At 36.6% G+C, this 24,249-nt stretch overlaps 3 protein-coding genes across 4 annotated transcripts; 2 read left to right on the forward strand and 1 right to left on the reverse strand.

Moving 5' to 3' along the window:
- Positions 1 to 2,491: 2,491 nt before the first annotated feature.
- Positions 2,492 to 10,170, forward strand: LOC137738664 (uncharacterized). Its single transcript, XM_068478141.2, has 19 exons — positions 2,492 to 2,914; positions 3,490 to 3,806; positions 4,073 to 4,249; positions 4,346 to 4,429; positions 4,543 to 4,602; positions 5,028 to 5,072; positions 5,595 to 5,794; positions 6,181 to 6,639; positions 6,758 to 6,881; positions 6,983 to 7,180; positions 7,295 to 7,384; positions 7,526 to 7,588; positions 7,688 to 7,762; positions 7,854 to 7,904; positions 8,226 to 8,300; positions 8,819 to 8,953; positions 9,041 to 9,148; positions 9,508 to 9,573; positions 9,876 to 10,170. The coding sequence occupies exons 2-19, from the start codon at positions 3,507 to 3,509 to the stop codon at positions 9,942 to 9,944; spliced, it is 2,379 nt and encodes a 792-aa protein (XP_068334242.2). The 5' UTR covers positions 2,492 to 2,914; positions 3,490 to 3,506; the 3' UTR covers positions 9,945 to 10,170.
- Positions 10,171 to 13,958: 3,788 nt separating this feature from the next.
- On the forward strand, positions 13,959 to 16,592 carry LOC137728715 (growth-regulating factor 1-like). Of its 2 annotated transcripts, none has more exons than XM_088685416.1 (4): positions 13,959 to 14,605; positions 14,782 to 15,223; positions 15,679 to 16,127; positions 16,363 to 16,592. In XM_088685416.1, the coding sequence occupies exons 1-4, from the start codon at positions 14,407 to 14,409 to the stop codon at positions 16,368 to 16,370; spliced, it is 1,098 nt and encodes a 365-aa protein (XP_088541542.1). In that variant the 5' UTR covers positions 13,959 to 14,406; the 3' UTR covers positions 16,371 to 16,592. The 2 variants fall into 2 exon arrangements, with proteins under 2 accessions (XP_088541542.1, XP_068323567.2); XM_068467466.2 differs by having other exon boundaries at positions 13,960 to 14,605; positions 15,673 to 16,127.
- A 2,397-nt stretch (positions 16,593 to 18,989) lies between these two features.
- LOC148690828 (protein CTR9 homolog) lies at positions 18,990 to 23,305 on the reverse strand. Its single transcript, XM_088685502.1, has 10 exons — positions 22,982 to 23,305; positions 22,636 to 22,817; positions 22,046 to 22,099; positions 21,686 to 21,841; positions 21,282 to 21,482; positions 20,770 to 20,854; positions 20,373 to 20,473; positions 20,194 to 20,262; positions 19,470 to 19,675; positions 18,990 to 19,272 (listed from the first exon to the last, which is right to left on the reverse strand). The coding sequence occupies exons 6-9, from the start codon at positions 20,822 to 20,824 to the stop codon at positions 19,547 to 19,549; spliced, it is 354 nt and encodes a 117-aa protein (XP_088541628.1). The 5' UTR covers positions 20,825 to 20,854; positions 21,282 to 21,482; positions 21,686 to 21,841; positions 22,046 to 22,099; positions 22,636 to 22,817; positions 22,982 to 23,305; the 3' UTR covers positions 18,990 to 19,272; positions 19,470 to 19,546.
- Between the last annotated feature and the right edge of the window lie 944 nt (positions 23,306 to 24,249).

Raw genomic sequence — 24,249 nt, forward strand, 5'->3', positions numbered from 1 at the left:
TCTTTAGAAGGATAGGCGTGTAAGCAATGTCTTGTTTAATCAATACTCACAAAATATCCTTAACCTGTATACTTTCCAAGGAGTGCATAATTGCATTGGCAAGAGACTTGAGAATCGTCTGGCTTGATACGTGCCACCAAAGTCAGCAGCACGTTTGCCACTTGGGAACATGTGCAATGGCATGGCGTGACAAGGCAATGAAAAGTCATAAAAATACACCCCCAACTCTTTCATCTATATAAATGTATGCATATTGAATATTCGTAAATACATATACAAAAAAAAATCTATACATGTGGAATTGAAATTTATATATTTAAGTTGTGGATTGTCCTGATGGTTAAAGTTTTTATCTTCAATCTACCATATCTCGGGTTCAGATTTTTTCTCTTATTTTTAGTATAAATTAGTGTATAATATCGTGTGTAATAAAAATATATTGTACATATAAAATTGAAAATCTTTACGCATTCAATTGGAAATCAAAGTCGATTAAGATGGGGATCAACAAAAACATGATATGAATATATTATTGAAAAAGTACATGATTTTGCATTTAGCATCTGTGAAAGGGAAAATAAAAAGAAAGAGGAGATGTCCCGTTTGTTGTTCCTTTTGGTTAACATGGAAATAGCCCTTCAGACTTCCAACCATTCCTTAGTACTAAGAGCTACAATTGCATTTTAATGATCCATAATTATGGTGGTTTGATTCTCTTGTAACATCAATCTCTATTTGTCTTTTGGATAAGTTATGCTTTATCATCTAATCTCCTCTTCTTACAAAAAAGTTGATCTCTAGTGATTTATATCTAAGAGTTTTTCCATCTTTCGGCTAACCTATTCTTATTCACTGACTACTTAACCCACAGAACGACCTTGTACATCAATTTTACATGTTTAAAAATGTAGGATGTATTACTCTTAACTGATTGTACCAAAACTTTCAAAATATTCGAGTATGTTATGAAGAAATCGAACTTTAGATCTGTCGCAATACTAACCCATTCTATCTATATTTAAGCTAAAGCATTTTCACTAATCCATACTCAAATGCACAAACCCTAATAATTTGATTTTTTGTTTTCTCCATTTCTTTGCTAGGGTTTGGTAGGTACAATTTGGATATTGAAAGCTAGAAGAACTGGAGTGTCCTACTGCGGCCCGTTAGCAATGATGAAGTCATGTTGGTCATCCAACTTAGAGCTAATCTTTTAGCTGAAGTGGCATGTGGTCCCCACCCCAGCAACATGAGTAGCAAGGGGACAATTTTGTCACCCTAAGCGTGCCCTACACTTCCATTGCCCAATGCCTAACTCTTTTTAGTTAGAAAAACAAATTTGGTTTTTTTGTAAGTTAAATAAACAAAATTTAAATAAAAATAAACAACAAAAATATTAAGAAGAAAAATGAGTAAAAGAACCCCTCGCGCCACGTGTCCCCATATCCCCCTGTGAACAGTATAGGTATTTAGACCTCACCAACCCCAAAATGTGGACCGAGGAAAGGCGCACTGCGCGCCGGTGTATACCAAACAGAGAGAGCAGCTAGTACAGAAAAAAAAGATGATATTTAAAAAAGGAGAAAATATAAATAATCAAGAAATTTTTTTGTTTTGAACAAACGATATTAACTACACGGAAGGGATTGGGTTCTAATGTGACGCACAAGAAGTATATCATGAAGCCTAATTTTTTTTAATACGTGATTGTTATATTATTAAAATTTTAATACGTGAGGCCTAATTTTTTTTTTTACTAGTCTACTTTACCTTTACAATATCTTGAGGGATTATCCATTTCAATCTAATTTTAGAAACCAAATGAGGCATATATTGAACTCCACAATTAACTCACGCACCACATAGTAGATGGTTTGGTAGTATTATTTTTTACTTGTAACTGAGAGGTAGATTTGAGTCTCGTATATGACGAATTTGCTACTATTTTTTTCTTCACCCCTTAGGTAGATATCGTCGTATTAAAAATAAATATATGAATTATAAGTAGTAATGTTTTGCAACTTATAAGTGAAATGTTATAAATTTTGATAACTAATTTGACAATTATGTATTATTGTAACACTGTGTGTCTAACACTCCATTTAAAACATTGTCGTTTAGGCAAATGACGCTACAACACAGTGGCAAAAACAAAAGCCCACTAAATGTGCGGGTTTGATCCATTCATTCTCTTTAACAACTTCATTTAGAATATTATCATTGAGGTAGATAATGCTATATAATAATGACAAAAAGAAAAAACCCACTAAGTGTGCTGGTTTGATCAATTCGTTCTCTTTGACAACTAATTATCTAACTCATCAACGCAATTGTTTTATTGAAAAAATTATCATCACCAAGAGAGAAATAGGTATCATCAGTATATCAATAATTACTAAATTTAATATGATATTTGCATTACAGTATTTAAATTAATAACCATACGTGATAGTGTGAGTAGTACTTGCGGGATGCCCATGCAGCCGTAACCAAACACAAACTTGTCATCCGAAGCAAGAGAAAGAATTTACAGACGGTACGCGCACAAACGCGAACCAAAGAAACAACTGCCGACTGCCGTTACTGACCGTCCCTCCTTTTTTTCTCCTCCATTTTTCGACGCACAGTCAAATCAAATGTCTCTCTATATATAAACAGTCAATTGCTTTTATTTTTCGATTTTCTCTTCGTATTTTCTGTTCATTTTTGGTCCGAAAATGCAATTAAAACCAATTAATTTATCAAATTAATTAAGCTTAAAGCCGATTAATTTAACACCTTCCTCCTCGTCCTCTCCTCCATCATTTCGTTCGAGGAGAAGAACAAGAAGAAGAAGAAAGCTTCGTCATGGCCGCCGGAGATTCCTCCTCCTGAAATGCTTAAATTCACCGTTGAATTTCAAGGAGATTCAGAGGTCAGTTCATAATTTTCGGATTAATTTGTTGCGCAGGTTCTAAGGTTTCCATTTTTTGTGATTATAATTTCCAATTATCCAATTTTTGCTAATCACTGATGATTATTTGTGTTTTACGCTCGAACTTCATGGACTTTGTGTTCAATTTCTTCCTATTTGATTGAGCTGGAAAATTCAAGTTTAGCAAAAAAATGTGAATTTTGTTTCTCTTTCTCTTGTGTAACTGAAAGAGCTTGGTAGCAGAAAGTTAACTGATCGATTTTTAAGGCAGAGGAATAACGTTAGCATAATTATGCACTTTTAATTCGATTTACGAGCTTAATCCAGCAAGAATAAGTTTTTTTTTTTTTTGTTTTTATTTAATTTATTGTTAATTTTGGAAATTAATCATCCGGAAATGTTGAAGTGAACATCAAAGGTTAAAGATTTAAGTAGGAACAACAGGAAACTGATCTTTTGGAGAGTTGCAGCCCGAAAACTATTGAATCATAAAGTACCTGTTATTTCGTTATGTTCAGTGAGTTCAAAGCTTCCGGCTTTGAGTGAATTGATGTCAATGTTGATTTTTTTGATAGGAGGGAAGCCCTTTAGTATGAATAAAGATGAAGAGACGAGTAGCCCCAGTTGGGGGGCCTCGTTTTTTGCGCAAACGGAAGATGTTGCAAGAGCAGTTGCTGCTGTAGCCACCTCTGCTACTGCGGCTCATTCTCCGCGGCCATCTGCTGTATACTCGTCGAACGAAGATGGTGGTGGTGGCAGTCCACTTCAGAGGTTACAACGCCGTGTTACAAAAGTGCTAAAAGGTTTCCAACATCCTCCTGAAGTGAAGCGAGGTACTTACAATCCAGAAGTTTTGACTAGCCAGAAGCGGCAATGGGCATTGCAGTATTTGGTATGCGGTTTCGTACAGTGACCCGTTTGTTTCCATGAAACTTATTTGTATGCAATTCAGCAATGGGTTAATCAAGAATCAAGATAAATAATTTACGTACTATATTTCACATTACTTCCATTTTTTTATAGATTAAAATGATTCAAAGAAAAGTTACTTCATCTTAAAAACAAGTTCTGTATTGTTAGTTTCCAAATACATTCGCATATAGAAGCCAAAATTTCATCCAAGAGATTCCGTAACACCTCTGTTATTTACATGTGCAGGATCATAAGTCTTTAAAGCAGCCAACGAGGCTTTTTGAGAGCATGGTAGTTATGGGGCTTCATCCTAATTGTGATATTCAGGCACTTCAAAGGCAATACATTGGAAGAAAGTCTGATGGTCCAGGAAGATTTAATAGTCAGAATCACTCTCGTGTAGAACCCAATATCGAACCTCAGGTGGGGATTTTATTGCCAAATGGCCAATATGTTTGCATAGATCAATGCTTGGAAGTAATTTGAGTGCTAGGTGTTAACATGCGTTTCTACTTCCAGGTGTTATTTGTTTATCCTCCGGAAAAGCAGCTGCCTCTACAATACAAGGATCTCCTTTCATTTTGCTTTCCTGGAGGCATAGAGGTTAGGTTTTTTCTTGACAATGTTTTTCTCATCCTGTTGACACCTCAGATGTGAATGATACCGTGGAAATAATCATTTTCTGATATTGATCCCTTGGATGTGAATGACTTCAGGTTCATGCTGTTGAGAGAACTCCTTCAATGAGTGAGTTAAATGAAATTCTTCTGGGACAGGTATTGTGCTACATTGTGCTCTCATAGTATTACTGTTAATTAATGCTTATGCTACTTTCTGTTAGCTTTTTATCAATAAATCTTCATCTGGTTTCATACCTTTTCCCAGAGAGAATCATATGTAAAAGCTTTTTAACTAGCTAGTCTTCAAGTTTCTACCAGAAAATGAGATTAATTTGAAATTTTGTGGATTGAGTTTACTATGGTTTTAGGATGTTTGTAACAACTCTTCTTTCTATGGGACTTTAAACTGTTTCTGCTAATTATAATTATTAAAAGTGGAACAGGATGGTATATTGTTGCTACATAGAAGTCTTTCGTCGTGTCCTAACAAAAATTATTACACAGAATCTGTTTTATTACTTAATTTGAAATATATGTAACTTTTCAGACACTTGTATGACCATGATGATGCTTATTTTCAGGAGCATTTTAAAAGGAGCGATCTGTCCTTTGTATTCAGATTACAGGTAATTAATAACTTGTTATGTATCCACGACTCTTTTGTTATTGATTTTCCTCAATTCAATATAAAATTTCTCTACTTTGCAGCATTTGCCTTTTGACATATAAATATGTAGTGGTGGTGCTGTAGGATAGAAGCATTAGTGGTGTTGCCGGAAAATTATAATTCAAACAACGTTGTTTTGGCCATAATTCATACAACTGGTTACTTAGAGTTGTATAAGTGCCCACAGAGAAGAAGATTGCTAAGAAAAATGCAAAGCATATTTACTCGGGTTGAATTTTTTCCTTAAATTTGATAAGATTTTTATATGTTTAAGAGGATATTATGGATTGTCAGTTATAGTTACGAGACATTATTTGAGAAGATAATCCCTTTTCTTTTATGTTATTTATATTAGTTTAATTTCTTTACGTGACAAGAAATTATTCCTTTTGCTTGAACCTAAAGAATTCAATTTTGCTTTAATGTGAATTATTTCTTTCATTTCCCTGATGACCCATTTTGTACAATATTTGGTTTGTAGGTTGCTGATGATTCAACTTTGTATGGATGCTGCATGTTAGTAGAAGAAGTAGTGCAAAAACCCTCTGGATTGCTTTCCATGATTGCAGAGAAACATCCTTCTCGCCCATCTTTGAGCCGTCATATATTAACCACTCATAGATGTTATTGCATTCTCTCAAGGGTTCCAGCATTTGAGTTACATTTTGGTGTATTGAACAGGTGTGTTATTGTTGTTTTGGATGCTCATACTTATTCATGCAGAAAATAAATGTGTGTTTCCTGCTATCTATTTATGCATTAGATCGAAGGTCGTGCTATAACTAATCTCAAAACAAACGAAAGAGTCAATTCTTAGTTCGTTCAGGAAAAAATTATGGTAGCTTTCTCATTATAAGGTGGAACCGATGTGACTTCTAAAGAACACATATAAGATTTTTAACTGTCAGCTAAAGGACTCTTGAAAGTAAGATCTAGCACTGGCTCATAGTTGTGCACGGGAATACATATGCCCCCCTTTTGGTTTTTGATAGGTCCTATGATTAGACAATCATCTTTATCATTTGACTATGTTACTCAACTTGAATATGTTTGCTATTTTCCTGTAGCATCTTCACAGAGGAAAGGTTGGAACGATTAACACAAGGAATAGATCTTTTAGATTTAGAAAGCCCAAAGGATTATGACAGTGGTGAAAATTTTGAAGATACTACAGAAGAAACTTCAGATGGTGTATCACTAAGTAGTAGAACTGAGGAGGACATACGGAATGGAACAACAGAGTTTTCTCAATCAGGGAGATTTGCAGAAAATGGGAGTCACCTAGATCATCAAATGGTTGATGGGAATTTTAACTTGTTAAAGAGAAGGGTTAGTGGAAATGTTGTTGTTCTGGTTGAACCTGAAACTGAGATGGTTAGTTGCAAAAGAGAACCTGGCGGTGTGAATGCTGAGGTCTACGTTGATGACTTCTCTACAAACAAACAAGCTGTAGAAAGGAGATTACCGAATGCTGTCCTACCTCTCCTGCGCTTCTATCAGTATGAAAGCTCTGATTCTTCCTGCAGGTAGCAATTGTACTTCTTCCCTTGAAGTTTTGGGTGGTGGTGGTTGGTAATTATGAAGGATATGGGCTACTTTAAGGTCTAAGCTTCTGTACTTATTACTTGGAAGTGTTTTATGCAGTTTTCAAGGCTCTCCTTGTGAGGACAGAAATTTTAGGAGTGATGTTGATTTTACAGTGACGGACGAGGCATCTTTCTCTGGCCAAGATGATTCTGACCTCATTGATATTCTTGAATGGGCCAAGGTGCAAAAAGGACTTTTTATTCTTGAATCTAGATATGAATTGAAGCTCTTTTTAATGAGAATCACCTAATGTCTCTTGACAAAATTTTCCCAAATTTTCAGGCAAACAATCATGGATCATTGCAGATAATAAGTGAATACTACCAATTACGTTGCCCTGCTAGAGGTACCACTGTTAAGTTTCATCCCTTGGACCACCTGCATCCCTTGGAATACCATAGACCAAAAGTAAACATTTTACGTACTGCGGGCTCAACCATTGATCTGAGGTCATGCAGTACGAGTCTGGAATTCGCTGAGGTAGAGACTGATGATAGCTTTACGAACTTATCTCATGTGTGGTGAATTTACTTGATCTTTTTCCTTAATAACATTCGTGTTCATTTGAATTGTATTTCTGTTGGTTGTTATCAGGCACAAAGTGCTTTCTTGGTAGAGGAGGAAGCAACTGCATTATCAGTATGGGCTATTGCATGCATATGTGGCTCCTTACGACTTGAAAATGTTAGTTATTGGCTCATATTGGCTCAACATAAGTATGCCATATTGACTATGCCTTTATATGAATGAATGCCAATTTGTGTTACTTTCTTAGAGGCTTGCTTCGTGGCTGACGTTGGGTTTGATTGTCCTCATACTTTGCAGGTATTAACATTGTTTGCAGGAGCACTGTTGGAGAAGCAGATTGTAATCATTTGTTCCAATTTGGTATGTATTAGACATTATTCCAAGCTTTTATAGGCCTGGTGAAGATTAACAATCCAATCTATGTATTCTTTTTACATCTGTGTTTTCTGATGTGTGCAGGGTATCTTGTCGGCCTCAGTGTTATCAATTATCCCTCTGATCCGCCCCTACCAATGGCAAAGCCTTCTAATGCCGGTATAGTTTGCTTACTGCCTGCAAGCTATTTATAAATATATTAAATGCATTGCTGTTTTCATGTGAATAACAATGTGCATAAACTTTCCAGGTTTTACCAAATGACATGCTGGACTTTTTAGACGCACCTGTCCCTTACATAGTGAGTTCTCAAGTTCTTATCTGTTATGCATATTATTTGAGGGAAGAGGCCTATGGTTTGTCAATTTGTATTTGTTGGTCTATCTGGATCCATCATTTTCTCAAATTATTTTTGGAAGGAAAACCTCTATCTGTTTTGTCTTCTCCAAGTAATATAACAAATATAAAACAGTGGTGCCCCTTCCCCACCAAGCAAAAACCCCGAACACACACATCACTGTTAAACCCGTTGCACTAACTAAGCCATCTTTTTCCTTTTTCTAGTTAGCCTTAGTATCGTATCTAACTTTGATTGGTTATTAAACATATATTTCTTCTGTAGGTTGGTGTGAAGAACAAATATGAAGTACAGTCGAAACTATCCAATACAATTGTAGTTGACGCCAACAAGAACCAGGTTTGTTGTTTTCAAGCAATTGTATTTTTCTACTCGTGGAACATGCATAAAAGGCTCATATAAGTTGTACCTTAAATTCGGTCATATGGTCATTATTCATTGCAATGATCTCAAGGATTTAATACTAGTATATAGTTTTGTCACTATAAAAGAATATTAGTTGAGACTTAAGTAGCATTCTTTGGGGCCTTAAGGGGCATAACATTGTTGCGAATGCTTTCATCTTTTGAGATAATTATGTTTCAGTGCCAGACAATTCTCTTTCTAAGAATAATTTTGTGGGTTCAGGGCATGGACAAATCTGCAATTTGGCCTTAGGTTGGCAAATCTGCAATTTGCCCATAAAACTGAAAGGAAAAATCTTTATATTGACGCATCTTGTGTTTAACTTTTTCTCATGCTTTTTCAATCATTTGTCGTGTACTTTCTCTTTTCTCGTGTATGATTAATGACTAATGTTTATTAAAATGCAAGTATTCGTAAGAAAAACTAAATTTGTCCACTTCATGATGTAATAGGTGAAGTCGCCAACAATACCTCAATTACCACAACATAAGGAATTATTTTCAGCCTTAAGTCCTTATCATGCAAAGCTTGTGGGAGAGAGTTTTTTGGGTAGGAAAAGGCCAGTGTACGAATGCACAGAAGAACAGGTGTGTTATGCTTTGTTCAATTGTGTCTGATTTTAAAAAATTTACTCATCTACCTTTAATTTTCATGTATTTATTTGCTGGTTGTAGATTGTAGCTGCCAAGGGTTTCCTAGGAGTGTTGAGAACTTATTTGGATTCTCTTTGCTCGAACCTCCGTTCACATACAATTACTAATGTACAGTCCAATGATGATAAGGTCAGTTTGTTGGCCAACAATGACAGCTTTTAAGGACTCAAGTGCCTTAGAGGATTATTATTTTTCCTTGACCTTCTTTGTAATGATTAGTACTTTAAAAGATAATTTTCCCGAAAAATACATAATTATATATACGTGCATGGACAAAGTTCTGTCGAAATATCAAATATATGGAACGTCAGCGTAATGCATCATTATATCCATTCATTTGGCTCTTCAGTTTTTATGATAATGGTGCAGATCAAATGGTCAATTTTGTTTGAATGTGGAAATTCCTAGCTTGTAAGATCTAGTTAACATTCATATGTGAATGCACGTTCATAGTCCTACAGATCTGACACTGATTTCCCTCCGATTAGGTATCATTACTTCTGAAGGAGAGTTTCATCGACTCATTTCCTAGTCGCGATCGACCATTTATGAAGGTGCGTTCCTTGAGATAATTTTCTTTTGTCTATGTGAGTAGTAAAATTGTCAAAGAAAACATAAATCTAAGCTCTGAAAGAGGCGTGACCTCGGTCAAGAATGGATAATGTTCGTTTTGGTGTTCTGTGTTTGTATTTTGTAATCAATTTATTCAAGATAAATCTTAACCACCCTTTTACTTTATTTCTGAAAGTGACTTGTAATCTTTCTTCAATGCTTACTCTGGGTGCTCTTTTGAGTTGTATTGTATAAAGCTGAAAGCACACTGATGTATCCTTTTTCCTCCCTAAATGCCATGCAGCTTTTTGTGGACACACAGATGTTTTCTGTACATACGGATCTCGTTCTCTCTTTCTTCCAGAAGGAATAGTGCCGCTGCCATGCGAGGTCAGGCCTTGAGTTATATTTTTGTGTTGTGAACCTGAACGTAAGTTCAGTAATGTAAAATTATAAGTTCCGTAATTCATGAATTCAATCGTTGCTTCTTGAACGGAGCTTCGCTTCTCCGGATGAAAAGGTTGCCTGCTTTGCTGCGTAATGTATCATGACGAATCTGTATTTCAACATATGAAAGAACTAAACAAAATATTCTAGTATATCCGGCTTTAGTTGTAAATACTAATTTTGTTTATTTATTTACCTCCACCAGTAGTGAGATTTTCCGTTGGTTTATTTATTTGAGTTGGTGATTATTGAGACCCTTAATTGGATGCTGTAATTCTGGTTCTGGGTGCATATCAATTAGTGTGCTAACTACATGTTTGGCCCTGCACTTGAAATGGCTGAAAGTGCTTTTGGTGCTTTCGGATAACCCAAAAGCAATTTAGTACAATTTTCTTGTGCTTCTAGTGAAATGGATTCTAGTAGATGCACTTACGAGCAGAAATACTCGTAAATACTTTTCCCAAAAGCGATAGGATTTTGTAAAATTTTGTTGTGCTTTAGATTGATTTAACTTCTAGGCTTTTAGCAGACACTCTTACGAGTAGAAATACTTTTTGCCTATATTACTTCTGGATGCTGTAACAGTCGTGGTTAAAATATCATGATATTTACCTTGAAGAGAAGTGAAGAAAAAGGTGTAATTGTGAGATGAGGATCCTCTCCGGATCCTCTTTGTGGGGATCCTAGGAATTCTTACATTCTAACCATTCATCGTACATCGTGCGGTCAGTTTTCGTCAATTACTATTTGTGTTTAATTTTAAATAAAGAAAATCAAATGATTTTTGACCGCACGATATACGATAAATGATTAAAATATGAGAATTCCTAAGATTTCTATAATTTGGATCCGGATGGAATCCAAATCTGTAATTGTAGTCTGCCCACACAGTAGAAAATGCATGTGTGTTGGGCCTGCCAGGGGAGATAGGAACAGTGCCAGACAGTGCGTACTACATTCAGTACATAGTGCTACTTCCAAACGTACAACACGAGTAGTTTCATGGGAACTTAATACATGGTTTGTTTTTTTTCACTTTAACTTTTATACCAAGCTTGAGGACTTATACTCGGGATGGGACACCAGGGTGGCAATGTCTCCAAAATGTTATCGTACTATTATGTGAAAAAGTTATATTTTTAATAAATGTGCTATTGACTTGGATATCGTCACATGATTGCCACATCTCAAAATGTTATCGCACTATTATGTGAAAAAGTTATATTTTTAAAAATGTGCTATTGACTTAGATATCGTCATAGGAAAATCTCAAGTGTACGTGAATCCGTTCTTCTATAGCACATGTCATAACACTTGATGACTTCTATTTTTGAAGGAAGACTTGTTTCAAGAGATGATTCCCGCACTTTTTTCTTTCTTCTGCACTCCTCTTTTTAGCTATTAGGTCGAATAAATTTGAGAAGAATCAAACAACATAATAATAAGTGTAGACAGTGAAAACGAGAGTTTGAAAATTATTTCTTCTTATTTCAGAACTCAATATATGATTTAAAAACCCCAAGTAAAACTGTAACTAATAACCGTAAGAATAAAAAAGGAAGTACTTCACCAATTTGTTTATAGCCATGGGTCTCTGGTGATGTAATCAGAGAACACAGTCGTCTACTGTTAAAGAGTAATCATCTTTCAACTTGCATGCTCCAGCAACAGGATTCTCTCCGGATCATTTTGGTGAGGATTCTAGAAATTTATGAATCGTATCTATTTATCGTATATGGTGCAGTTAGTTTTTGTCAAAGAATTATTTGTGTTTAATTTTAAATAAAAATATTTAAATAATTTCTGACCGCACGATCTACGATGAACGAACAGGATTGACGGATCCATGAGATCCTCACAAAAAGAATCTGGCGAGGATCCGGATTCCATGCTCCACAGTTTCATTGGGTTGGACAGTAACTTGTATGAAGAGACCAATTCAGAGCTCATAAAATAAAAATAAATAGCAAGTGGCTCTACTACAGTTGTGATGAGGAGTGTTGCCCTTACAACTAGACGTGAGTTCGAATTCTGTCGGTTTCTTAATCTAACATCTAATCTAATAAATCTATCGTTTAACAAAAAAATAAAAAATTGATATTGCATGTTAGTGGTAGGCCATCCTTTGGGTTTGGGTAAGGTCATACATTTATTTATTTTTTAGAAAAAATGAGTTTCGTTTCTTATTTTCTTCCTACAATAAAAATAAATAAAACAGATGTTCATATTTAGTCTGTATACAATGTCCTGCTATTTGTATCATGGGTCTGCCCTGATATGCCTGAAAACCCCATTTATTGAAAACTTGGCATTTCAGCCAAAAAATAAATAAATGACTGAAGTTGTCCATAAGAAATTAATCCAGTGAGAAACCACAAAAGAACAACAGAATGTTTCCTTTAGATCAGTAATAATGATAATTAACCATACATTAAGGAGAGTGATTTTCGACCATCTTATTTATTTTCCGTTTTAGATTAAATAAATTAAAAGAGAACAAAAGAAAATTAGAAACAGAGGCAGTGTGCAAATGAATAAAAGAGTGAAAATCATTTTGCCAAATTAATGACATTCGTGCTCTCTCTTTAGCATGGTGCACTTGTGAGAGGTGTTACAAATATTAGAACCGATACAGAAAGCTAGAGATGACAGTTCAACTCATTAGATTGTTAATGAGTAATCATTAAAATCCATTCAGTGTGATTTGTCATCTCTACGCATTACAAGTGGCTAAAAAAGAAGGGCCATATAGAGGATTATAGTTTGCCTGATTGGGCATAAAAAAAAAAAGGTGTATGAAGAAGAAGGCAAGGCAAGCAAGAGTGTAAAATCTTTGCATTTGAAGAAATTTTTAGTTGTGATAGGAACACGGATAGTACATCATATGTTTTTATATAAGTGGTGAAAAATTTTAATTTTTAAGTTATTAACCTTTTAACACATATAATCCAAAATTTTTATAAAGACACATAATATACCATCTCGTGTGACGATTTGAAATTTTTTTTGTGCATTTGAATCAAAAGCAAAAGCATAAAACTAAAAAAAAAAAAAAATCACAATAAAATTGAAGAAAAGAAAAAGAAAAAAAGAAAGAAAGAAGAAAGAAGGGGTAATAAGTAAAGTGAGGTGAGGTGGTGGTGTGTTTGATGTGGGAAATCAGAAGCCAGAAGCGGTCTTGCCGCTCTGAAATCTGAATCACTGGGGTTTTTCTAAATTTCCGAAATAGAGAAAGGCCAGATTGTAAGTGGTTCTCTCTGACTCTGACTCTCCCTGAGGTAAAGGAACAGAAGAAAATAAAAGTAAAAGGGTTAGTAGCTGCAGTAAAAGCCCCAACAACGCCGTACAATCTCTGATCAGACCACCCAGACATGCACACACCAACTCTCTCTCTCTCTCTCTCTCTCTCTAGAGAATAATCATATTAAAGAAAATACTTTGCTACTCGCATCCGAAGTAAAACTTCTTGTGTTTTATTAATCATAGTTTAACATGTCTGCTGAGATTTTTCACTTTTTTTAACGAATTACTTTTTGGTATGTGAAGCTACAATATGCATGAATGAAGAATGTTCATTTCTCGGGTGGATTATTTTAGTAATTAGTATCTTTCTTTTCAATTTATTTCATTCCGAATTCGGACATACTATTTTTTTATTGTATAAATAGTGACACATAATATTGTTTGTAATAAAAATTATTACTTTTTCTAAAAGATGCAAGTAATTAATAACTTGTTTTCTTCGTTTATTAATTTTAGCTTTTAAAGTGAATAAATAAAAATAATAAATAAACAGGAATGCAAAAGAAAGAAAAATTGATCGTGAAGAAAACATCATTTTTCTACTAATAATAATGATTTTTTTTGTTACTCTTTTTTTAATAACTGTTTACTATTTATTTGTTTACATATTCACTTGGCTTTAGTTTATGCATTTCCGTAGAGGTGTCAGAGACAAGAGCTGCCACAGCTGCAGCAGCTTAGATGCAGAGTCAGAAGCAACAGAGGTGCAGTCATAATATTTGCAGAGTCAGAGAGAGAGAGAGAGAGGAGAGAGAGGGGAGGTGGGGAAATGGCAATGGCAAGCAGGAGAGGCAGCAGCGGCAGTACTGTAATCAGAACCATTAGTTTTATCCATGTACAGAAGATTCTGCAGCTAAATGGTCCCTGAAAATAAATATACCTATTAGCAACTCTCCTCTCTCTCTCTCTCTCTCCCCAACCCTTCTCTCTTCTTTGTTTCTGCACTCTGAAATCTGAAATAAACCAGTCTCAGGTTTCATCTTTTCTTTCTCTCTCTCTTTGTCTTTGGTTTCTTTGAAAACCAAGTTTCTGGTTTTCTGCTCTTTCTTCCTTCCTTCTGATTTGGGAAATAATTAAAAAATAGTATGAGTAGCACTGGAAGAAGCGGCAGGTTTCCTTTCACTCCATCTCAGTGGCAGGAGCTTGAGCACCAAGCTCTTATCTACAAGTACATGGTTTCTGGAATCTCCATCCCTCCTGATCTCCTCTTCTCCCTCAAAAGAAGCTCCTATAGCTTGGACTCCCCTCTCCCTCCCAAGATCTTCTCTCACCGCCCTCCTCACAGTAAGCCTCTCTCCCTCTCTCAATGTAAAATGAAGGGAACTTCATACTTTTGAGTGCATATTATTTCTGGGTTTTGTAAAAGAAATGCAACTTTGAAGTTTTGAGTGCATAATATTTGTTGGTTTTGTGAAATGAATGGAACTTTGAAGTTTTGAGTTGTGGGCTTTTTCTTGCAGTTGGATGGAACTGTTTCCAGATGGGATTAGGAAGAAAAATAGACCCAGAGCCAGGAAGGTGCAGAAGAACAGATGGGAAAAAATGGAGGTGCTCAAAAGAGGCGTTTCTGGATTCGAAATACTGCGAGAGGCACATGCACAGAGGGAAAAACCGTTCAAGAAAGCCTGTGGAAGTTCTCAAAACATCAAAGTCATCAAACACTTCAACAATTACCACCAAAATCAACACTTGTTCGGCTTCTCCAAGTCCTGCAGCTTTTCATTCCCTTTCTTCATCGCTCTCTTCTCTCTCCTCCTCTGATTCCCACCCTTACCCTTTCCTCTATCATCATCACTCACCTTCTCCAAGGCCTCCTGGAATTGGATTCCCACATCAAGAGAGAAACACTACTTCCTTGTTTTTGGACTCTGGTTCTTATCCCCAACCCAGCTCAGAATACAGGTTTGTCCCAAACACAAAATTATGCTACTTATTTTCCTGCATCTGTTTTAAGCATTTTAGGGCAGTTAAGGGCGGTGTGTTTGTCCTCGATGCTTACCCAGCCCTTATGCCGGTTGGCTAGAGTAGTGTGCACGTCCTAAGTTTAAGTCGGTCATGTCAGTGTGCCTGTCCTTATTTATTGCTCGTGGGTTTAGGCCGGTTGACCATAGCAATGTAGACGAATTTGGTTTAAGCCGGTTGGCCAGGCGGTGTGCCCTTTGTGAGTTTATGCCGGTTGGCGAGAGCAATGTGCCTGTCTGTGATTTATGCCGGTTGGCCAGAGCAGTGTTCGTTCTTTAGACTATTGAGCTTGTTTGCCCTCTATGCAAATTAAGTAGTTTAAAATATCGTATTGTCAAGAAAAAATTTGTTGATTGTAGTTGTGTTTTTGTTGTTATTGGTTGGAGAAGAAACAGGTATGCTTACGGGATGAAGGAGGAGGTGGATGAACATGCATTCTTCTCAGAGCCTTCAGGCACAGTGAGACGCTTCTCTGGCTCTTCATCCTTGGACGATTCCTGGCAGTTCACACCGCTCACAATTAGTACTTCTTCGTCTTCGAAACAGAGAAGCTGCTCTGCTTTTCAGAGTGATCAGCAGGATCAGCAGCTTCAGAGCATCAAACATCAAAAGCAAGATCATCATCATCAGCAGCAGCAGCATTACTACGCTATGGACCGAAATGAAGGATCCCAGAAGACCATTCATCGATTCTTCGACGAATGGCCCCCTAAAGATAAAGATTCGTGGCTCGATTTGGATGATAAATCATCGAACAGCGGATCGGTTTCCACCACCAGGCTCTCAATCTCCATTCCTACGTCTGGTCATGACTTCCCCGTCTTCACCTCAAGACATCACAATAGTAAGCTGACTTACAAATGCATTTACTTGTGAGTTTGTTTATGATATAAGCAAATATTTACTCTAAGCCCTTAAATTAATTCAAACTACGGAAAAAGATTCAAACTCGGGTGCTTCTGCTTTAGCTAATGTGACTACGGTCACCTCGGTTAATTAGCCAATACAGTGTCCATAATTATTCAGACCCAGTTGAGATCTTTGTCTAATAAGTTCCATATGTTTTTGGTTTTTTGCAGATGGCTGAGTTTTTCCAGTACTGGTTTTCTGAATCAAAGGCCAAAAGTGTACTTGCAGGGTCACTACTTTATTTTCTTTTTAGTGTGTGTGTGTAATGCAATGTCTAATTAGTATTGGAATATTTATTTTTAATTATTTTATTTTAATTTAATATTATGTCTGAATGTGGTTGAATCAGATTATTGTGTTCTAAATGAAGGGTCCTAACTCCTAAGTCTTTCTCTGACAATCTCTGACAATCTTGGTTGATATCCTGGTCTTCATCATAAATAGTTCCAAATGAGTCAGCCCAAATCTGGTTTATTTATTTTTTGGTTGAATCAGATTATTTTTGATGTTTTGTGTTGTTTGAAGACATAATTGAGGAGGGGACCCAAATGGACCCAAGATTTTGGCTAAAATATTTGTCAGTGCTGACTCTGAGACTCTGAGCTTCCACAGTTCAACCCAGGTTCTGTTGGCAAAAGAGTAAACTCCAATCTTTCCTTGGAAATCTCTAAACCCAAGGCCACAAGCATTCATCACCCTTATAAATACATCCACCAGCCACTATAATTTGGAAAATAACTCCCTCTCTCTCTCTCACCGCCCCCCCCCCCCCCCCCCCCTTTCTGTGTGTCCTACTTTCGTTTCTAGCATATTATAAATGTTTTTAGACGGCCAAAATGAAAGGAGAACACGTGAGGGGAGAGAGAATCCGACTCCTATCATAATGGCTTTTCCTTCTTCTCTATAGCAAAACTTTGAGAAAGCTGTTTAATCAGGGTATTTTCACATTAGGTGGATGAACGCGGAAATGGAGTCGACTTAAATCAAGATACATGGGGTCTCATACTTTGGTGACAGCTGTTTTACAAATACGCGGTCTGGGTGCTTCTACACAAACTTTTCTCCTTTCTTGAGAGCTAGCCGAAAAAAGACTCCTCAGGAGTCAGGACCATGGATGTGCCTCCACCTCTTTCAAAAGGAAACTTTAGTAAGGCTTCCTGACACTCTTGCACCTGGTGTGACCAACGTGTAATTGAATATGACTAAAATACATAAGGTTCCATGCTTTTGTGAGAGTTGACCTACTAATGATTCGGCTTCGCGATCACTTGTGTCAGAAAAATTACATTTTGACATGTGTATTGTGCAATGAGTTTAAATTTCCATGCGTGCAACACTGAGATTTGCAGATTTAAGAAACTGATCCTTTCCATTTAGGGTAACGCTATCTACACACCCATTTTTACCTCTCACATCCTTGTTAATTTGTCCGTTGATATTCTTCAATCCATTTGACGCAATGATAAAAAATTGAGAGAAATATGTGAGAAGTAAAAATCAGTGTGTGGATAGCACTGCCCTACGTTTAAATTAGCTTTGTTTACAGTCCTGCTCTTTTTTTACCTTTGTATTTTCATATGAGATGTGCTATCCACACACCCCATTTTACTTCTCAGACACCCTTTGTTAATTTTTGTCCATTGATCTTTTTCAATTCATCTGATCCGACGACCAAAAATTAGAAGGGTGTGTGAGAAGTAAAAAAGGGCATGTGAATATCACATCCCTTTCCATATATTCAGATATTTATGGGTAAAAGAAACCAGAAAAAGGAAAACAACAAAGGGTAAAAGGAAGAGATGCACGTGCACCAGCTATATATTTCCTTTAAAAAGTATAAATATGACAGACAGTAGATTTACAGAGATATAATATTTTGGTGAATTGGACATGCAGATACACTACTGTTTTTATAAAATTACACAAAAATTTAGTCCAAAAAAAGCTTTCAAAAAATGCCAACCACTCTGCTGCTTCATACAAAAGAGCTAGCTGCCAATTCTTCAGGTATTAAATAGAATATTTATATTGGATCCCAAGCATTTAAATTATAATTTACAATTAACTCTAACTAATGATTCTACAAAATTAGGCACGGGCAGAAAATCCTCTTCACTCGGTACCAAAGATGGATAGCAATTTGGGCCGTCTGCACTCCAAAATGAATATTTTATAAATAGAGACTCTAAAAAGAGATCGTGAAAATTACTAGCCTGCGATGAAATAGCGGAGAAAAGGGGGAAAAAAGGTGGGAATGGACCCTTTCGATATTGTAGTGCTTTCTTGGGGCTAAAGTTAGTTGTTAAAAGTTAAACCTGCAGAACCAGAAAAAAGAAAGCATGGCGTGAAAGTTGTTTAGTCATAGAAACGAGGCAGGAGAGGAAGCTTTAAGCAGAAGCAGCACTATGTAATCTGAATGGTGCAGAAGCCAGTGTTGAGTGAGTGGGTCTCTGGTTAGGTATAAGTGCTTTTCAGAGAAGTGCTTTTCAGATAGAAGTGCTTTCAGATTTCAGCGCGTTCAGAGAAGTTAGATGTCATGTGCACTCTCACGTCTCACGGTCTCAATCCTCACATGTCTCAGAATCTGAGTGGGTTTTGTTTTGTCCATCAAATACCTCAGTTTCGGAAAGAGCAGAAAGCAGAAAGCTCTCAGCTTCTGCACTGTCGTTTCAACTCAAGGAGAAATCAACCCGTGACAGATGCATGGCGTTCCTGCTGAACCACAATGCATCTCTATCGACGACTGACAATTGCCAAGAGGACGACCAACAGAAAAACAAAGCACCGGCACATCAACTGTCTAACTAAGAAAGTTCATGCCTTAATTTAAAGATTATTATTTGTTCAAAATTGTAAGACATATTTACCGCTGATCTTGTAGAGCTCAACATAATGAAGGGATCTTAATCATCATCGTCAAGATCGGCGTCTCCATTCTGCTTATCACCGCCACCTTCTCTTCCTTCTCCATCACTCTGCAACTCTGCAGAATTTTCTCTGACAGGACTGGACTCCGGTTGTTGCTCATCATCACCAGATTCTGAAAATGCCCGCCTTCGTCGATCTGTGGATTGTGCAGCCTGGAACATAAAGGTGAATATGTTATGGCCAGAAGCAAGGAATTTTTTACCGGGCAGAACAATTTCAACAATTACTCCATAAAAACTTCATTGATGCCGAGGCACCACGACATCCGGTCTAAATATTTTGAGTCCATGTCATGTAGAGACAAAATTGATAAGTTAGTATCCTTGGATTTATAGAGATAATTTACTACCTCCTTGTCAGCGTCAGAATCTTCAAGCCCAACCGCTGCAAGAGGATCTTGAACATTCTCTTCATCATCCTGCTCATTCATCTGACCCATTCAATATAAGGATGAAAACTCTTGCTATATAGGACAGAATAACATACAGTTTTTAGGCAATCCAGAGCAGCTCCAGCATCAAATGAAATCAACAGCTCCCCCAGATCAAGAAGGGCCTGCATTGCAGTCAGGTTGTAGCAGTGAAGATATAAGTTCAAGCTAGGATATGGCTTGCAATACATACTAAAAGTTTCAAGCCATCTTCACAATGAACACACAACACCTCAATCCACAACCATAAAAAAACCAACTCTTAACATCTTGGTTATGGACAAAGCATCCTGTTTATGTATGGGCACAGGATGAGGATCACAGATTAGCCATGAGGACACAGCCTCGCACAAGGGTTCCAGGGAGCATTATAGTCTTTGTTGCTATGTGAAGAACAACAAAGACTATGGCAATGATGTAAATAGTGTATACAAGGAGAACCCCTAACCAAATGGCATACACCACTTTTTAATAAACGAAGACACACTTTCTGTAAAATGGAACACACCAGCAAACTAAAAAGAAAGTATCACACACATGTGGAGTGTGGATTTAGGTGTTCAGTTAGCAGATTCACACAAACCAGTTCTTAAAAATCCACAAGGTCAGAACACATCAGAGAATAATATAGAGAATTGATTACCTGGGAATCATTTGGGTCAACTTTTGTGGCCTTCCTCATAAATTCCAAGGCCTTCTCAGTCTGCCCAAGCTGAACATATATGTGCCCAAGGACCAATGGGTAAGGGAAATTAGAAAAGGTACAAAAAAAATTCAAAAAATGGATCATTTAACATTATTCCAGGTCAAGTTTCAACTCACCTTCAATGTGTCACTATTATCAGGGTAAACCTCCAAAACCTTTTCAAAGTTCGACAGTGAACTTCTAAGATATCCCATCTTCAGTTGTACTTGTCCCAAACCTGTCACAAAGAGCCCAATATTATGAAAGAACTAAGTGAATGCGAACAATGTTACATGACTAATCATGCTTCAACAATGTGCTGAAAATGTCATGGGCCTGGTTGAAGTATGCATGCCAATGCAAACAATGACAACAAAGGATGTGGACCCACCAAAAAAAAGAGAGAGAGAAATTATGTTGAAGTCTGCAGAAGATACATTACACACATCATTACCGTTACAAATACTATGCCAACACATCACTCTCATGACAAGTATAAGCACAGAAGATTGTTAATGGCTGATGGTAACTGACCATAATAAGGAAATACGAACTCATGGGGTTTACTGATCTCCTTGACGGATGCCATGTAGTAAACTCCAGCCTTCTCATAGTCACCCTGCAATCCAGCAACAACAAACATTTGTAACATTTAGAATCCTGAGGCCACAAGACTAACAATTTATCTTCACTTGTTTGAAAGTTTTCATTTCCAGCAGCAAGTTAGTAACTAAAATTACTGACAATTTCACCATGGGGCCACCTTAGGAATTTGTTTAGCTAGACACCACATTAGAAAGCATAGTAGCATGTGGAACCAAAATGTGGCCTAAAATTAATCATTCAATGAACAATCAACCCACATCTACAGAGACACGCATAGAAGCCGCCAAAAAGCATTGACGTTGTACAGCAGAAAACTCTTTCCGCCTCAAAATGTTTAACCAACACAATATAGAAAATGTGAAGAACCCCATCAACATTATAATACCAAGAAAAAGAAAGACCTTTTCGTTTAAAAAGTAAAAAGCATAGCTTTTCCTAACCTTGCTATGGTAAGATCGTGCCAAATTGTACTAGGAATGTGACTTTGTCGGTCCATGGTTGGTCACAGCCAATGCAGTTTCAGTTAGTTGCTCAACCAATGTAGAAAAAATGGTTTGCCAAATAATTCGAGGCCATTGCACAATAAGGGTATATCTCAAAAGCTCTCTGCATTTTCTCCATTCCTTTCCTTATTCCAGCAGCTATTAAGTATAATATAGCCTGAATGTTAGACTACTCGTTGAAAGAGAGAAGGATGCCCATGATATCAATAATCAATCGACCTAAATAAACAGTATCCAATCAAGAATTGCAAGTGCAACAAGAGCCTCAACATTTTCTGGATCTAACTGCAATCATAAATTCATTCGGGTAAAAAACTGTTTCATGCAAATAGCACCTTCACCTGCTCTTAATGTATCGTTAATTGGCTGATATCACTTGCCTGTTGAACCCGTTCAAATACCTGCCGAGCTTTATCAAATTGACCCATTTTGTAACAACAGAGACCTATGCCAAGCCTTACAGCCGCAGGACAATCAGGATGTACTTGCATGGCCCTCTTTACCAAATTCACAAAATACAAATTACACCAATAATCAGTGTTTATAACAGAAATTATCTTCACAAGAAAAATTACCAAATTTCTGCTAGGTAAGAGCCATAATCCCAACCAATTCAAACACAAATAACAAATTCTAGAGGTTAGCATGTATGCATTCTTGTGTTCTTTCCATTAGCAAACAGTGGGATTGAAAATACAAACCTTGTAGAGCTCCAATGAATCTGAATAGTGCCCACGATTGAATTCAACGCATGCCTGCAGATATCAGCGGCAAATTGTTTACAAATCACAACAAATTGAAGTGTTTATCCACTAACCAAGTGAGTCCCAATTTGTTCTCTCTGAGGCAACCAGGTCTGTTTCTGTTATATTTCAAATGAGTTCCCCCTGAATCTCAATGTAAATTTTATTTCCCTAGCTGCTATCTGCCGTTAAAATATCCACCCCAGTGTACCTTTGCCAATTTTCCTCTTAAATATTTTGCTAGCCAGAGCACCATAATCGATCATGGATTCCTGGATAGCCAAGTACATCACATGGTGGACACCCAACAAAAGTTTTGCACCCATAATCAAAAGACTATAGAATGAATTATTGAAGGTAAAAGAGACAGCGTTCAAGTTTTGATGCACTGATAAAGCATAGACAGGGAAGAGCAATAAGTAAAAAGCTACGAATATCTTCTGTTTTGCTTTTCATATACTGAAATTTTCATCACATTTTCATGCATGTAATCCATGAAAACGGCAGGCATAATTGCATTGTTAATCAGATAAATTCAATGAATATACCAGACCCAAAAGGGCAGTAACATTTTCTCGGTCTCCTTCTAGTACAATCTTGAATGCAGAAAATGCCTGATCTACGTCCCCTTAAGCTTTCCTTGTTTGCGAAAACAATGATTACCAGCACACGAACCTTCATCCAAAATCTGGCGAAACTGCTCAAGCTTTCCTTGTTTGAAATACTCTCTCTGCAGCATTACCAATTCAAACTTAAACACCACGTTCGCCACTTTTTATCAGAGAAATTAATACACCAACATATAGAAAGTTCGTGCATTCACGCAACAATTGAAACGTAATAGTCAGAACCTCAAACAATCATGCTCTAAATTTAAAATCGAAAAACACCAACCGCGATAATGAGCCAGAGATCGAGAGAGGCTTGCCCGGCCTTGAGGATGTCGATGATATCATTAGCTTCCTTAGGAAGCTGATCCAGAACCACCCGCACCTCCTCCTCCGAGTTCTGCACCGTTACGTACACGCACGCCATTGATTCCGCAAATCACACAAAAACTGAGAAAGCACCCTAGCTCCGCCTTGCATCTCTTCTCGGCTTCGCGAACTGGCCGGAGAATGTGAACGGATGCCGCCAATTGGACGCAAAGAACGCAACTTTTCTGGGAATTTTGGGGTTGGAGATTGAGAGAAGACGAAGACGCTCACACAGTCACTCTCTGTCTTCTGCTGTTTCTCCTCATGTACCAAGGCTTTCTTCTTGTACTTTCTTTAAACCGCCTCGCGCTAAAAAGCAGGGACTCCTTTGTAAATAAAATAAACAAAAGGGACTTAATTTTCAACCTCGGTTTTACTTTGCTCTTAGGACCTTTCAATTTTAAATCGATTTAGTCCTTGAAAAACACTGAATTTGATTTCGCCCTTTAAAAACTTTGAATTCGATCTCGTCCCTATAAACTTTGTATTCGTGCTCGGCCAACTATTATATTTTCTGTTAATTTCATCGCATGATGCTCACGACTAAACTTCGAAAGACATATAAGTCAATGTCTAATAATTTTTCTAGTTGATGTCATTACTAATTTAAAACTTTTATTTATGATAGTCATATTCGAGAACATAAGATGCTCGCTATTGTTAAAAATGTATTAAACTAGTGGTGTATTGAGCCGTGTCGTGGAAACACAAAAAAATATCTCGTACTAGAAAACAAAAAAAAGGTTAATGTATGAGCTAAAATTTTTCTTTTAGTTACATTTAAGAAAATGAATCATGAACTTATCCCAATTTCAACATTATTTCATGTATTTCGCTACTTGAGCTAATCTCAACGACTTGAAATTTTGATGACTAAATTATAATAAATTAATTGTAAATTCATAATTCGCAGCAATCGAACTTACAATATTTCACTTAGAAAAAACGATGAATATTGTATGTAAAAAAGTTTATAAAAAAGGGCTTATGTGTATTCAATTAAAAGTTTAAAGGATTTTGAGAAAAATTTACATATTCAAATGTATTTAATTTAATCTATGGAAGTTCAATGATTCAGTTAGGATTAAAAATACATATAATACTTCATAAAAATCCGAATGTATGCATTCAAGATTTTAAACTAGTTAATAAAAATATTCAATTATACTTTAATTTTAAAATCTA

Source organism: Pyrus communis, chromosome 15 (assembly GCF_041283825.1).
Source record: "Pyrus communis isolate YQ-2024b chromosome 15, ASM4128382v1, whole genome shotgun sequence".
Taxonomy (NCBI): domain Eukaryota; kingdom Viridiplantae; phylum Streptophyta; class Magnoliopsida; order Rosales; family Rosaceae; genus Pyrus; species Pyrus communis.

Excerpts from the sequence above, each read along its gene's own strand:
- LOC137728715 (XM_068467466.2), top strand. The coding sequence starts at position 14,407 with ATGAGTAGCACTGGAAGAAGCGGCAGGTTTCCTTTCACTCCATCTCAG. Across the intron at positions 14,606-14,781 it reads CTCTCACCGCCCTCCTCACA|TTGGATGGAACTGTTTCCAG; the intron begins GTAAGCCTCTCT and ends TTTTTCTTGCAG. Across the intron at positions 15,224-15,672 it reads CAACCCAGCTCAGAATACAG|AAACAGGTATGCTTACGGGA; the intron begins GTTTGTCCCAAA and ends TGGTTGGAGAAG.
- LOC148690828 (XM_088685502.1), bottom strand. The coding sequence starts at position 20,824 with ATGGCATCCGTCAAGGAGATCAGTAAACCCCATGAGTTCGTATTTCCT. Across the intron at positions 20,474-20,769 it reads GTTCGTATTTCCTTATTATG|GTTTGGGACAAGTACAACTG; the intron begins GTCAGTTACCAT and ends TCTTTGTGACAG. Across the intron at positions 19,676-20,193 it reads TTGACCCAAATGATTCCCAG|GCCCTTCTTGATCTGGGGGA; the intron begins GTAATCAATTCT and ends ACTGCAATGCAG.
- LOC137738664 (XM_068478141.2), top strand. The coding sequence starts at position 3,507 with ATGAATAAAGATGAAGAGACGAGTAGCCCCAGTTGGGGGGCCTCGTTT. Across the intron at positions 4,430-4,542 it reads GCTTTCCTGGAGGCATAGAG|GTTCATGCTGTTGAGAGAAC; the intron begins GTTAGGTTTTTT and ends GAATGACTTCAG. Across the intron at positions 8,301-8,818 it reads TTGACGCCAACAAGAACCAG|GTGAAGTCGCCAACAATACC; the intron begins GTTTGTTGTTTT and ends ATGATGTAATAG.